General features: G+C 46.7%; 1 protein-coding gene across 1 annotated transcript; it reads right to left on the reverse strand.

The window, feature by feature from the left end:
• Positions 1-89: 89 nt before the first annotated feature.
• On the reverse strand, positions 90-7,993 carry PHKG2 (phosphorylase kinase, gamma 2 (testis)). Its single transcript, XM_006896519.1, is given in 9 exon segments — positions 90-383; positions 458-583; positions 656-809; positions 903-993; positions 3,081-3,244; positions 3,327-3,392; positions 4,365-4,419; positions 4,682-4,857; positions 7,890-7,993. Coding segments are annotated over 9 exon segments (1,221 nt in total). The 5' UTR covers positions 7,985-7,993.
• Between the last annotated feature and the right edge of the window lie 6,867 nt (positions 7,994-14,860).

Here is a 14,860-nt window from a genome sequence, read left to right on the forward strand (position 1 = left end):
GGCTCAAGGCCAGAGCCCAGAGAGGCCAGACAGATAAAATCCTCCTCCTGGAGGTTTTATGATTCCTGTAGTTCTCCAGGGCTGTGGTGCTAGCCCAGCACCAGCATAGCTTCTTACTCAGGAATGGCATTTGAGTCCCCTTCCTCTTCAGGGCCCGTGATGGGAAAAGGCCCTAAGGGCCGGTGCTGGAAGAGAGCTGCCCGGTTCTGCTGCTCGCCCCTCTTCACCCAGTGCCCGTACAGCCGGAAGGCACAGCTGTCGATGAGGCGCCTCACCGGGCGCAGTGCATAAGGATCCCGCAAGAGCGTGTTCTTGGTCAGCGGCCGTGCCCGTTGGATGCTTAAGGCCACTCGTCCTGCAGCCAGCACTGTCCACACTGCCACCTGGGAAGGAGGATGGAGTGAGCTCGGGTGCAGGGTCCCACCAAAGGACCCCCCGGGCACAGGAACAGGCTTACCCGGAACCGCTGGCGGGGGGTGAGGTTCCAGGGTTGGCTGCCTTCACAACACTCAAAGAAGGGGTGCTGGAGGGCTTGCTCAGCCGTCAGGCGGGCCTCGGGGTCCACCTGCAACAGCTTTGTGACCTACGAGAAACCCCAGCACTCAAGGCGCAGCTCTCGGGCCTCCCCTCCTGCCCTCTCATGGCCCCAGCTCACCAGGTCTTTAACGGTGTTGGAACGGTCATCCCACTCGGGTGAACTAAACTGGTACTGACCCTCCATGATCATGCGCAGCATCAGAATTTGCCGCCGGTGCCAGAACGGCGGTGAGCCAGCCAGGAGCGTGAATAAGATCACCCCGCAGGCCCAGCTGGGAGAGAAGGGCCAAAGTCAGGGCCTGGGGGGGGTGGAGCGTGTTAAGGAGAGGACATGGGGGTAGGGGAGAGGCGACCAAAAAACTCACAGGTCCACCTCCTTGCCGTAGCCGGGGTGGGTCTCATCCATGGAGCATCTGAGGATCTCTGGTGCGAGATACCCTGGAGTCCCACACAAGTCTGGAAAAAAGAGGGCTGAGGGTGAGGGGGTGTTGCCAGGACCCGAAACAAACAAGTGATTTCTGTGGAGGCTTTCTGCTCCCCATTCTGTTCCAGCCTGCCCTCTGCCAGAGTCTCAGTACAGTGACCTGTCACCACTAATCAAGTACAATGCCTATCAGAGCTCCTGGGGTCTACCTAGGAAAAGCTGATTTTTACCCCCCGGACTTAAAAGTTCTACCCAACTATATCATTCATTTGCCTCCAATCTACCAGCTAAGCCAACCTACAGCTGCCCTTTCCCACATTTCATAACATTTGCTTGTTACCATTTTTATTTTTTTTTAAATTTTGTGTGTGTGTGTGTGTGTGTACCGTCAAATCAGATCTGACTGGTACAGGAGGAGATTGTCCCTACTTCCCCAGCAGAGCCCCGGTGGATTCGAACCATGCACCTCTGGGATTGCAGCTGCAGCTCCTTACCACTAGGCCACCAGAGCTCCCCAACTTGCTACCATTTTTATATACACAACGCACAATAAAGTCTTCATGTTCTTTTCTGCCCAAACTTATTCCTATAATCTCCACTTTAGTTAGCCAAACCACCACATGACCCCAGGAGACCAAGTGGGAATATGGGGATGGCTGAAGCACATGCTGGTTAAATCTTCTGCTTAAAACCTGTGCCGAGCTCTCCATCCATACCTCGGTCTAGACTTCCATAGCACAAAGCCTCTGTCTGTGGCTTGTTCAAGCCTCAGCTTTTAGTTTCTGCTTCCAGCAATTTCCAGACTGTGTCCCGTGGCACATTTCCAGAAAATCTTAATAGGCTTGCTTGAAAACAACTCTCTTGGGAAATTCACAAAGTACTTCTTGAGCACTTGCTATATACCAAGCACCAAATGAGGGACAAAAGGGACTCAGTGAAGTGTCCCTATAGAGCAAACAAGAGCTGAGTGAGATGTGTCAGAAAGAAGAGACAAAACCAAACATTAGGGGCCTAAACTGCCTTGGAACTTTCAAACGAAACCTGAACTATCCAAGCCAAGAGTGGGCAGGCAAAGCTTATTCCAGAAGAGGGACAAAAGAAACCAACCATGAGAAAGCCTTAACAGAAAGCTCAACACCTCTGAGCAAGACCATGGGCTCTCAAGTTAGACTGGCCAACTTTGCATGCAGCCACATGAGCCTGAGCAGGTCACGGTGCCTCTTCAAGCTCATCTGTAAAATGGAAACAAACACGATCTCAAACGACTAATAGGAGAATGAGAAGAAAGAAGCCCTTCAAGACTTGGTGCAGCTCCCTAGCTCATAAGACAACCACACTGCTGTGGAATCCTGTATGACTTGTCCTGTCACCCCTATAGGACAGAACTGAGAAGAGTTTGCAAAGCTCCCAGTCTTCACTGACCTCACTGCCTCATCTTTCTCCCACAGAGGAGCTGGTTACCTTTGTGGATATTACCGTTAGCAGCTGAGCACTTAACTACTGCGCCACCAGGGCTCCTAGCTCATAACAAGCGCCCAGTAATTGCCAGTTAATAACTCCAGTTAGGGTTAGTGAGAGAGCACATGATAGGCTCTAAGGAGTCCCCAGTTAAACTGCAGTGAAAAGTTTCCCATATGCAGTACAAGCATTTCCATCATGACAAACGCATTAACATCTGGTGAGTCTGTGGCTGGGGCACCAGGTGGGAAATGCCACGCAGGCTGCTCTACCAAATGGTGGGAGCACATTATGGCACTTCCCTCTCCAGGCCCCTGAACTACTTCTTTCTTCTCCCTGCAGCCCATCCCTCCAGGCCGGCTCTGGCTCCCCACTCTGCATGGCTGAGGCACAATCTGGAGCTCCATCCTCCTAGCATCCCTCTGCCAGGGTTCTTAGCCTGCTGCGTGCCATTGCTCACGCCTACTTTGTGCAGGTCAGGAAGCCCACATTGAGTTGTACACGAGGTCTTTGAGCCAGAGGGCACATTACAAATGGCCACTGACTTCTCATTTCTTGGTACTTGGGGCTCAGTACTCAGAACTAACCCATCTCAGACTTGGGACCCTTGATCCACCCCTACCCCACCACCCCAGCCTCATAGGGCTCTAGGTCTTTTCACCTCGAAGTTTCTCATCAGGTTCCAAGTGGCAGGAGAATCCAAAATCAGAAAGTCGGATCTGCATATTGTCATCTAGGAGGATGTTCTCAGGCTTCAGGTCTCGGTGCACGATGTTGTTGGCGTGAAGAAAGCTCACAGCTTCCAGCAGAGCTCTCATGATGGACCTGGTGGGGGTGCGAGCTGCTCTGTTTGGCCCCGCTCCACCTGACTCCTGGCTCCCCAGTGACAACAGGTTTTAGCCATTACCTGGTTTCCTTCTCTGAGAGGGTCACCTTCTCTGTGAGGTAGTCAAACAGCTCTCCTTTCCGCATCCTAAGGGACAATACCCATGGAAAATAACATGGTAGAGGCTGATAAAGAGAACCCTCTACATGAAAACCAAGGGGTCTGGGAACAGAGCACCAAAAGGGAACTAGGTGCCAGAGCAGTCTAACTCTGTGTGGCTTGGAGGTTGAGATACCTGCATTATGCTATCATGGGGCTACTTCGGCAAGAATCAATGCCTTGTTATGGACATAACTTAAAAGCTCTTAAAGGGAACCAATACCTCTAAACCATAATCTGTAAGGATTTACAGAGCAAAATTTCACAGTTAATGGGAAAAAGTTGAACAGGACTTTATCTTAATATTTTGCTTGGCTTCATCCTAAGTCTTAAAAACTGAGGTTATAATTAAAATGCCAGCTCCATCCCTGAGATAAGAAACACATGAGCTGTTCTGGGGGCATGACTGTTCTTAAAGCTACACAATGGCGCAAAAATCATATCAACTCTGAATTTTGCAAAAGATTACTTCTGTGGTTGTGCTGAAGGCTTTGTGAATTTCCCTAGACCGAACTGAATCACTCTCTTTTGAACGTCGGCATTACACTGTGTCCTCGCTAACATTTGGATCAGAGTGACCAGCTGAAAAACTGATGGGCAAGGGCAGGTACCATCATTAAACAAGAATAGCTAAGGGGGACTGTCTGTAAGTGGCAGATTCATCGATGGACACACTCCTCTTAAAACAACTTTCTACCTCCCTGCTAATCCCCTAACTGTGGGGGACTGGGATAGGATCGCCTCAGGTCACAAGGACTCATTACGTGTGAGTGGTCACTATTGCCCTTGAGGAACCTAGAGAGCCTCTGTGGCTGACCACTGGGGCCATGGGGACTGAGAGCCTGATCTGGCACAGAGGACGGTGTGCACAGGGCAGACATCAGCCCTTTGTATGGGAAGGCTGGGGCCGTGCATCAAGGTGGACAAAAGTCTCTGAGACCAGGGCCGGGAGATACTCACAAGTCAAACACCAGGAACATGAAGCTAGAAGACTCGTAGGAATCGATGAGAGTGACTGGGGAAAGAGGCAGCAGAGATGGAAAAGAGCAGATGTGCATTAAAGGGGCTTTGCCACCCGGAGACAGCAGTGGGCTGTTATTACTGGGAAGGAAGGAGAACCAGAGGAGGCAGCAGGGACCCGAAGGCTGGCCACTCTTGGAGGCAGAGCAGAGCCCAGTGGAAGGGAGCAGAGGGTGGTGTGGCACCAGGCCAGTGGGCTGTGGGTAGGGCCGGGAGGTAGGAGGTAGTGCCCTCGGGAGTGGGGAAGGCGGCCTCACTGATGTGGGGGTGGCCGGCGACCTGGCGCAGGATGTGCGTCTCTCGCCGCGTGGCTTCTCGCACCTCCTCCAGCTGCTCGGGACTCAGCTTCTCTGCTGTCACCTCCATGATCTTCACTGCAAACTCAGTGCCGGTGTTGCGGTGAATACAACGGCGGACCACAGAGCTCACCCCTCTGTCAAAGCCAACAAGAACACAGGTCAGGTCCTTCAATCTCACCTACACCTGGGGCAGAACCTGAACACCGTGTCAGATTCCCAAGGCTTGTCTGGATCACAGCACATGCACCCAGGGAGCTCTATCTGTCCTACAAAAGCTTCTGAGCAGCCTTACGAACCTGGGTACCAAGCAAGGTCCAACACAAAACTCACAGGGGCAGGAGACCTCGGCCTTGCTCTTCACCCCTCATTGGGTAAATCTGGGCAAGCTCTTCCCATACTGGCCCCCTGATGAGGACTCCCACAAGGAGATGGGATAAAATGATCCAAAGTTTCTTCTAAAAAAATTTCACTCATCTAACTACCTCATCTCAAGTTCAAAGTGCCTCTAAAATACCTTAAGTGTGCCCACTAAACCCTTTGCTCTCAAGTCAAATCCAATTCACAGTGACTCCGTCAGGTTGTCGAGACTGCCCATCCTCTCCAGCAGAGGATGTGGTGGATTTGAACTGCCAAACTTTCGGTTAGCAGTTGAACATGTGACAAACACCACCACTAGAGCTCCGTATAAGTAGGAGACTCTTAGGGATGTTGAATGAAATTATGAGGTCGAAACACGGAAAAGCCCATCCGGGCTGGTAGAGAGAAAGTGCTTAGACAAGGATTCTACTGCTGTGGCTTTGCCACTCCATCACTCACTGACTGCTGCCAGCCTTCCTGGGGGTTGTCAGAGGCTGGAAACCACATGGGAGGGCACTGCCCAGCGATCTCCCACAGAGCAGCTGGTGGATTTGAACTGCCAGACAGGCACTGCCTTTGGATTAGCAGTGCAATTTCCTATAGACCATGCCACAACCTCTCTCTGGTCTTTCAAACCCCTCTGGCTAAGTAAGGTTCAAAGCCCTCCAGGATCAAACCTACAAAGAAGATAAAGCTTTGTCTCACATACTTTGGGCAGTTGCTATGAGAGGAGGCTATTCCTTGGAGAGGGATATCATGCTTAGGAAGGTGGAGGGATGACAAAAGAAAGGAAGACCTTCAACCAGATGGAGTGACACAATGACTGTAGCAATGGGTTTGAGAGTGTCAGAGATTGTGAGGATGGCACAGGATGGGAGAGGGTTCAGATTACGAGTTGTATTCAACTCAACAGCACCTAACAACAATAACAGCAACATCTGGGATGGAGAAGTTTTGCCTTTGTTTCTTGGTCAGGAATCTCTTGACCTGAAAATATGAGATGACATAATGGAGACTAAAGGCTGCCATATTCAACAGGATGGAGGAAGGAGGAGGAAAGACGCTATCAAGCCATTTTTAAAAAGGCAGTTTCCTCAATCTCCCTTAATGGTTCCTTGTGCTTTGACTCCTGAATAGCACTCAGTCCTTCTTCATGCATGCTAATCCTTTTAAAATGTAGAAACAACGCACATGCATTGTGCCAGCTTTTAAGTGTATCATAATAACTCAGTCCATCCTCACAGCAACTTAAAAAAGTAGGTTTAACTTTTATTCAGTTTACAATTGAGGAACTGAGGCACAGAAGGGTTAATTTCTTGCCCTTCAAATGACAAATGAAATCTGATATGCTGCTACTTTATTTTCTCACCTGCATTCACCTGTCTTACATTCCCTTTGCCATTTTCACTTTGTCCCAATCACTCTCCTTTGCTGCTTCAGAGCCTATGCACATGTTGGTCCCTTTGCCTGGAAAAAAAACCTCTGCCCCAACTCATGACTGGCTCATTTTCATCCTTCATGTCTCAGGTCAAAAGCCTCTCCTCATGCAGGAGTGATACGTTTGTAAACTACTACCTAACTTGGAAGGGACTGAACAGCATTATGCTAAGTGAATTAAGTCCCACAAGTACAAATAAGACCATTCATTGTAGAACGAGGATGAGGATCCAAAGTGAGGGGGGGCAGAGAGGTGAGGATTGGGGGGAATGAGGTGTTAATCACAGAGTCAGAGTCTCACAATTTGATGGGTGGGTGGGCTGTGGAGGAAATGGAAAGGATCCGGTGTGAAAAACAATGTATACAAAGCAGTATAAAATTTAAAAAAAAACCCGCAGCACCCAAAACAACCCACCCCTCAGAGAAGTCTTCCCAGGCCTCTCCATGTTCAGCCACGTCCACTAATTACTCTAATTCCATCATCCTATTTATTTCCCCCTAGCACTTCCACGGATAGGTATTTCGCCCCTCCCCCCCCAAGTACTGTCTGTCTCTACAAGTAGATTCTGCAGCCAGAAGGCCCTCTGAAGTGAGGATGATAAGACTTTGACTCACATACTCTAGGAATGTTGTCAAGAGGAGTCAGTCCCTGGAAGAAGACATCATGCTTGGGAATGCAGAGCATCAGTTAAAAAGAGGAAGACCCTCAATAACATATCTTGACACAGTGACTACAGCAAAGATGGGGAGGATGGCGCACAACTGAGCAGTTTTGATAAGTCTCTTTCAGTGGCTACATTCTGAAGTACCTCCAGGGCACAGACAGCACCTTTTCCACCTCCACCATTCACACCTACTCCATGGTTAGCTTTCTGGTACGTGTTTTTTTTAAAAGCATAACTAAATGGATGAAATTGTGTGAAAGTAGAGGTGGGCCAGCATTAAGAGTCTAGTCACTAAATAGTCCCCACTGACTCTGAGGCTTCTCCTTTAGGGCAACATTCAACAAGATGTACAGATACAGTGACTACGAAAGTGGGCTTGCGCTTGGAGACGGGAGGATGGTGCATGATATAGGACAAGGTTTCCATCTGTTGTTCAGAGTCACTGTGACTCTTAGTTGACTTGACCTAAAAGACCACAGACAGCTCCTCCACGGAGGCCTTGGTGGCACAGTGAATAAAAAGCACAGAAAGGTCAGAGGTTCAAAAGGTACCACTCAGTCAGGCAGAAGAGATGTGACAGTATGTTTCTGTAGAGATTTACAGCCTTGGAAACACTAAGGGGCAGCTCTTCTCTGTCCTTGAGGTCACTATGAGTTGGGATAGACTTGCTGGCAGTGGGCAGCCCCCTAGAAGTGGGGTGCACTCACCGGCCAATGATGTCCTTAGGATCATACTTTTGGTAAAATTCCTTGGCCGCGGCCCAGTCCGGCAGCTCATCCTCTGGCCCCACGTCCAGCGTCATTCTGAAGGAGGCGGGAGTCTGCATAGAGGAAACGGAGGGCTGTGAGGGCAGGGAAGCCCACAGGCTCTGAGAGGACGCACATCGCGGCTCCCGGCGCAGCCCCGGCGGCTGGGGCGCCAGGGTCTTGGGGGGGTGGAGATGGGCCACGGGAAGGATCAGGAGGGGGAGATGCAGTTAAAGGGTCTTGGGCGAGGGAGGGGTGACAGGGCAAGGGAAAGAAGGGGAAGGGAAGGATGAAGGAGTCGAGGAACAAGGGAAAGGGACACAAGGGAGGGCGGCTGTTGCCGCGCAGGCGCACTTTGTCAAGCGCTCGGGTGAGGCGGGGGTCTCGCGCGGGGTCACTTACGAGGACAAGGGAGAGCCTGGAGCCACTGGGCGGCCGTCAAATCGTGAGGTTCTCCTCCGGTCTCACCGTATCCTCAGCCTCCACCGGTAAAAAGCTTTCGGGCCCCGCCCCTTTCCCGTGAACCAATGGCCAGAGCCGGCCGCAGACAGTGGGTCCGGGTCTCCAGATCCAGCCAATCATTGCACGAGCTGTGGGGGGGAGGAGCTTGCTGTCTAGTGGGTTGAAATCAGGGATGGAACCCGGAAGTGAGGTTGCTCCAAGAAGCATGACTCGGGAACTACAGGCTCTTTGCTGGGTTCCTTGTTCTTGGATTCGGGCAGATCTTTTCCACATCTCTTTCCAGCATCCCTGTCTGGACTCGGCTTTTTAAAAACTACAAGTCTGATCCAAATCACCTGCTTGGAAATGGCAGGCTCTAGTCCAAAAAATGCTGGGACATATGCAACTTGACAACTTGGTCAAGACTTGGATGGTGCAGTGTCTGGACCAGAAGGAACTTCCTCCATTCTGTAGCTGCCCTGACTTCCTTGAAGTGCTCCCATTACCCTTGCCTCCACCTTCTGGAGTGACACAGCTTCCCAAGCTTCCAGCTATCCTCCCCAAAAGTTCTCATCTATAACCATTAGGTTGTGAACTTCCGCCAGGAACAACCAACTTAATAAAGCTTTCTGTTGGACCACCCAGCCCTGACATCCACTTCCTCATTCAACAAATATTTGTTGAGTATCTAGGCACCAGGCGCTGAACTAACAATAAAAACAAGTCTCCACTCCTGCATGTCCGAGCAAAAAAGGCACAGAATGAATGTTATGTGCTGTCAAGTCGCTTGCTACTCAGCCAACCCTATGTACAGGAGCCCTAAACCCTGCTCTATCCTGTGCCAACCTCATTGTCTCTGACACAACTACTCCCACTGCCCCAATCAGTGAATCGACCCATCTCATCTAGGGTCTTCCTCCCCTGCGCTGTCCCTCCACTCTCCAAAACATGATGTCCCTCTCAAAGGACCTCCTTCCAACACGCCCAGAGAAGCTTCAGAATCCTTGACTCCAAGAAGCATTCTGGCTTCACCCTCTCCAGGGCAAATCTTTATGTTCTCCTAGCAGTCCATGGTATATTCAACACTCTTCTCCAGCAACACAGCTCAAAGGTATCAATTCTCTATCATCCCTAGCCACTGTCCAGCTCTCCAACATATATAGCACGCAACTGCAAAGACTTTAGTAGGGATCAGGCGTACCTTAGTCTCCAGCCTGACATCATTGCTCTTCGGTACTCTGGAGAGCTCCCTCACAGCTGACTTTCACAATGCAATTCATCTCTTGATTTCCTGGCTGCTGTTACCAAGAGTGTTGATTGTTAAGCCAAGCAAACTAAAACTGTTAACTATCTCAATCTCTTCACCATCTATACTGATGCTGCCAATTGCCCCAGTGGTGAGAATCTTTCTTTTATTTATTCAGTCTTCCAACAGTATCACTTTGTATAACAGAATGTCACTTTGGGATCACAACCATACACAAATGGAAAAAAAGTTACTTTTTAAACAGAAAACTTTGAGTTTATACCAGAACTCAAGACAAAAGTACTGCAAAGAAATCTTTGAACTTTATTTTGGTTTGTTTGTAGTAAAATTATTTTTAAAATTAGCAAGTTTTTAAGTATATTGATGTAGTTACTGTGTGACTATGGATTTTATGGGATTTGGGGTGGATAGTAGGATAGGAAAAGGGCTCTGATATTGGGTAGAAATTCGAAGTATGACGTGACTAAAAGATGGATTGAAAAAGTATTTTCTACCTCTGACCTCTGAAAGGTAGTAATCAGTCTTCCACTTGGTACAGACTCATACTGACCCTACAGAACCAATCCTGTGAGGGCTCCAATGCTGTGAAGCAGACTGCCACATCTTTCTCCAGCTAAGCTGTTGGTGCATTAGGTCTTCCAACCTCTAGGTTAGTAGTCAATCACTTTAACCACTGAGCTGCCAGGAACATTACTATCTCATAAGAATGAACAAATATAGTGTCCAGATAATGGTTTGTAAATAAAAATCTCCACTAAAAGATACCTTGGGAGAATAGTCAATTCCCAAACCAGAACAGGGAAAGGACCAGGTGTGGCTGGAAATGAGGACATACTTGGAAAGATAAAGGTATATCATGTTTCCACTGGTCAAATCAGGGACAAAAATAATGACAGAGGATGTCACCCTCAATGGACTGAAAATATTTGATCATTCACCAAGCTGAAAACCCAATAACTGTGTACTTTCATGTATATAAATTATACTTCAACAACAAACTAGTCATTGTCGACTCACAGTGACCCTAAATACAACAGTTCTGAAGCCTGCCCTGTCCTGAGCCAGTCTCACTGAATCCGACACACCTACCCCCCTTGCCCTGTCACTGTATCAGTCTCATCTCATGCTCTCCTGCGCTCTCTACCCTTCCAAGCATGATGTCCTTCTCCAAGGACTGGTCTCTCCTGGCCACATGCCCAAAGTATGTGAGAGGAAGCTTCAAAATTCTAGCTTCCAAGGAGAAACTTGTATCAATGTTAACTTCTCTAAATTACACAATTGTACTGTATTTACGTGAGAAAATGTGCTTGTTCTTAAAAAGACACATCATGCAGTGTAATGGATTGCTTTTATATGACCTTTCTCACCATACTCACCAAGCCACTGGGTGGGATTATGCAAGTAAGGTAATTGTGGCTCACCAAAAGCATTAACAGCTTGATAATACAAGTTAAGATGCAGGGCATGCTTGTGAGGCCATGCAAATAAAGCATTTGGAATGCTAATGAGGGGATTGGTCAGTTTTGTCATCCTCCTAGATGTAAAATGAGCCATCTCAGAGGCTATAAAGGGGATGCCTCATTATTTATTATCAAGAGATAAAAGTGGAGTGGACCCAGGATCCCTGTGTTGAGAACCTCCTAATCCTAAGAGACCAAGCTCTAACACAGGACATGGTGAAAAGTAGCCACAGAGAAATGACAAAGCCAGGAGACCAGTGTGAGATAGCTACAGTGATAAACCAAATTATGGAGTGAGAGAGCCAAGCCTGAAGCTACAGTGATAAACCAACTCTTGGAGTGAGCACACTGAGCACCTTAGGGCAGCAGGTTTCCTGGTCAGGGTGTCTCCAGGTACTTACTGGCAGAGTATGATTTGCTGACTCTTGGAGCAACAGAGTGGGTTGAATTCAGGCCAGAGAGTTCCTGAGATTGGGGTGCCCTGGGCACATACTGGAGATGATAAAGAGCTTTCTAAGACTTGCCAAAAGCCAGTCAGTGGTTCAAAGGCCAGAGAGAAAACTGACTATGGGCACAGCCAAGAAGCTATCCTGACCAAAGGGGCTACATCCTGAATTGTTCCTGATGATTGACGTAACCTGTTGCTTCTTTACTAAGCCCCAAACTGTGATTACAGCTCCTGAGTTTTACATGACTAACGCAACACATTATCAAACCTGACAATGAACTAGAGTGCTACTGGGAGGAACAGCTGGTATCAGAACTGGTAAAAAGTTTAGAGAGGTATGTCTGACCTCCACCTCAAAGAAATAAGCCATGCTCTGTTGATACTGAGAGTGATTCTCCCCCTTTAAAGGTTAAGAGCGCAAGTGCTCTGGGGCCCTTTTTACAATCATGAAGTAATTAGGGATGTTACTCACTTATTGCTGTTGAATTCGAATCAACTCATAGCTGACTTTCTGGTGGTTTTTCAGAAGCTGATGGGAAGAGACAGATTTCTCATCTTTCTCCTGTGGAGCAGCTGATGGATTTGAACTATCAGAGAGGTACCACTTTTGGGTTAGCAACATAATGCTCTATGAACTAGGTCACTAGAGGGCCCTGTTTAGGGATATTAAACCTGAAAATGAATCTCAAATGGTTCAACAATATGGGTTTATTTAGAAAGAAAAAACAAATGTAGTGAAATGTTAGATGAAGTGTATATAGGAGTTCGTTGTACTTATTTTTTATTGTTTTGTAGGCTTAAAATATTTTCAAAAGTAAATGGATTTTGGATTGAAAACAGAAATAACATTTGATCCAGCAATCTCAATATTAGATAAATATGCTAAACTATTAGATAAATAGGCGAAGGAAGTAAGAACTGCGACACAAACTGATATATCCACACCCATGTTTACTGTAGCATTATTTACAATGTCAAACTGATGGAAATAAACCAAGTGTCCAACGACAGAATAATGTGTAGCTGGTACTAAGGAAGAGAAGGGAGAGAGAGGGGAATAAAACATATTGAGTTGTGTGAAGAGCAAGTCCACATACAGTAACGGATGGACCAGTGTAATTAATGAATTCTAATTAATGTCAAACATCAAAATGTGTCTAAGTGACTGAATGAAAAGCCAAGATGATTTGTAAACTTTAACTTAAATCACAATTAAAAAATGAATAAATGTAGTAACTGGATACGCAGATCAAGCAAGATCCTTTAAAAAAAAATCTTTTGTTTAGCAGATTTGCCCCACTAATAGGACATAAGATTTATTACTGACTTTTGTTTCCATGGGTACTTAGAATATCAGAGATATTTACTTGTGCATTATTGACTATCCAAGAACATCTGACTGTGTGGATCATAGCGAATATGGACAGTATTTGGAAGAATGAGAATTCCAGGATACTTAATTATGTTCAGAGAGGAACTGAAGCACTTACTAATGAAGTGCTTCTGAGTACAGTATTCAATATTATATCTCAATATAATGAAAACAAAAATTTTCACAACTGGACCAATAAGCAGTATCACGATAAATAGAAAAAATACTAACATTGCCAAAGATTTCCTTTTACTTAGATCCACACTGACATTCACAGAAGCAGCAGTCACTTTGAAGTCTAAGGTATGCTTGACTCAAACCAGGGTATCTTCAATCACATCATATGCATATAGGGAGCTCTCAAGGCCTCAACCACAGGGAGTTGTACTGCTAATCCCAAGTCCAATAGTCACTCCTCTGGAGAATGCTATTCACACCTTTAAAAACCCAATGGACAGTCAGCTACAAGTTTGTTCCAACTCAAAGGCAATGTTTTTTCCTCTCATAAGCATTAGAAAGTGAGACAGTAAGAAAGATCAAAGAACTGATGCTTCTGAATTATATACTGGCAAATAAATCATGGACTTCCAGATGAACAAGCAAATCTTGTTGAAGAAATGTAGCCAAAATGCTTCTTAGAAGCAAAGCTGGTGAGACTAACTTATATCTTTGGACCTGTTATAAGAAGGGACCAGTCTCCCAAGAAGGATGCCATGCTTGGTAGAGGGTCAATGAAAGAAGATCCTCAACATGGATGGTGATAGTGGCAGCAACTATAGGTCCAAACACTGCAATGGCTGTGAGGATGCGCAGGAGCAGATGGGGTTTCACTTCACTTTTCAGAGGTTTACAGGGTAGTTATGACACAACCAAGCTGACAGTACCTAAAAGCAGAGTGAATAGAACCACATCTTTACTCAAAAGCAGTGGTTCTCAACCAATAGTGTGCTGGGATGAATAAGGATAATGGACATCCAGATGTCCAGGAAAGATCTCACAAATTAACTCATCTCTGGGAATATAGGCCAGAACTATTTTTTTACATTTGTTATGATCTGTTGTGAAGTTGAGGTTGAGAGGCACTGACTGCCCTTTCGAGAGCTTCTACCTGTTGTCCCCATTCTAACCTCTGGACCACCAATGGACCCTTGTCACTCTCCTTCCCTGGAGCCTTTCAAACACTGAAGACTTTGCGCACCTCCCTGTCCCTTCTAATCTTCGCTCTTCATTGTGCAACATCTCTAGTTCCTTTTAAGTGCTTTGTTGGTCTCTGAATTTCTGGAATTAATCCCCAAACCCCATTCCCAAGACATATAGGTAGATCCAGAAATATTACAAAAATATCCACAGCTACTTGATTCATGAACAGTGAATAGGGATGATAGAAAGAGAATTGATGCCTTTGAGCTGTGGTGCTGGAGAAGAGTATTGGATATACCATGGACTTCTAGGAGAACAAACAGGTTTGTCCTGGAGAGGGTGAAGGCACAATGCTCCTTGGAGTCAAGGATTCTGAAGCTTCGTCTGACATATTTTGGGCATGTTGCAAGGAGGGACTGGTCCTTGGAGGGGGACATCATGTTTGGGAAAGTGGAGGAACGGCGCAGGAGAGGAAGACCCTTGAGGAGATGGATCGATTCTGAGTGGAGTGGAGGAAATAAGTGTGTTTGAGATGGCGAGGTTGGCACAGGATAGAACGGCGTTTAGGGCTCTTGTACATAGGGTCACTATGAGTTGCACATAACAACCAACATGATTCACAGTATCTTCAAAATGCAAATATCCAAAGTTTAGTATCAAGAAATGTGATATATTCCTATAATGGAATATACTACACAGAATTAGAAAGTACAGCTACAGAGTATTTCACAAACATGTTAAAGAAGCATAAAGAGAGTCTTTAAAACTCCATTTATATAAAGTTCAAATATAGGCAATATGAAA

This window comes from Elephantulus edwardii, unplaced genomic scaffold (assembly GCF_000299155.1).
Source record: "Elephantulus edwardii isolate Elephantulus edwardi_28Jun2011 unplaced genomic scaffold, EleEdw1.0 scaffold00186, whole genome shotgun sequence".
Classification (NCBI taxonomy): domain Eukaryota; kingdom Metazoa; phylum Chordata; class Mammalia; order Macroscelidea; family Macroscelididae; genus Elephantulus; species Elephantulus edwardii.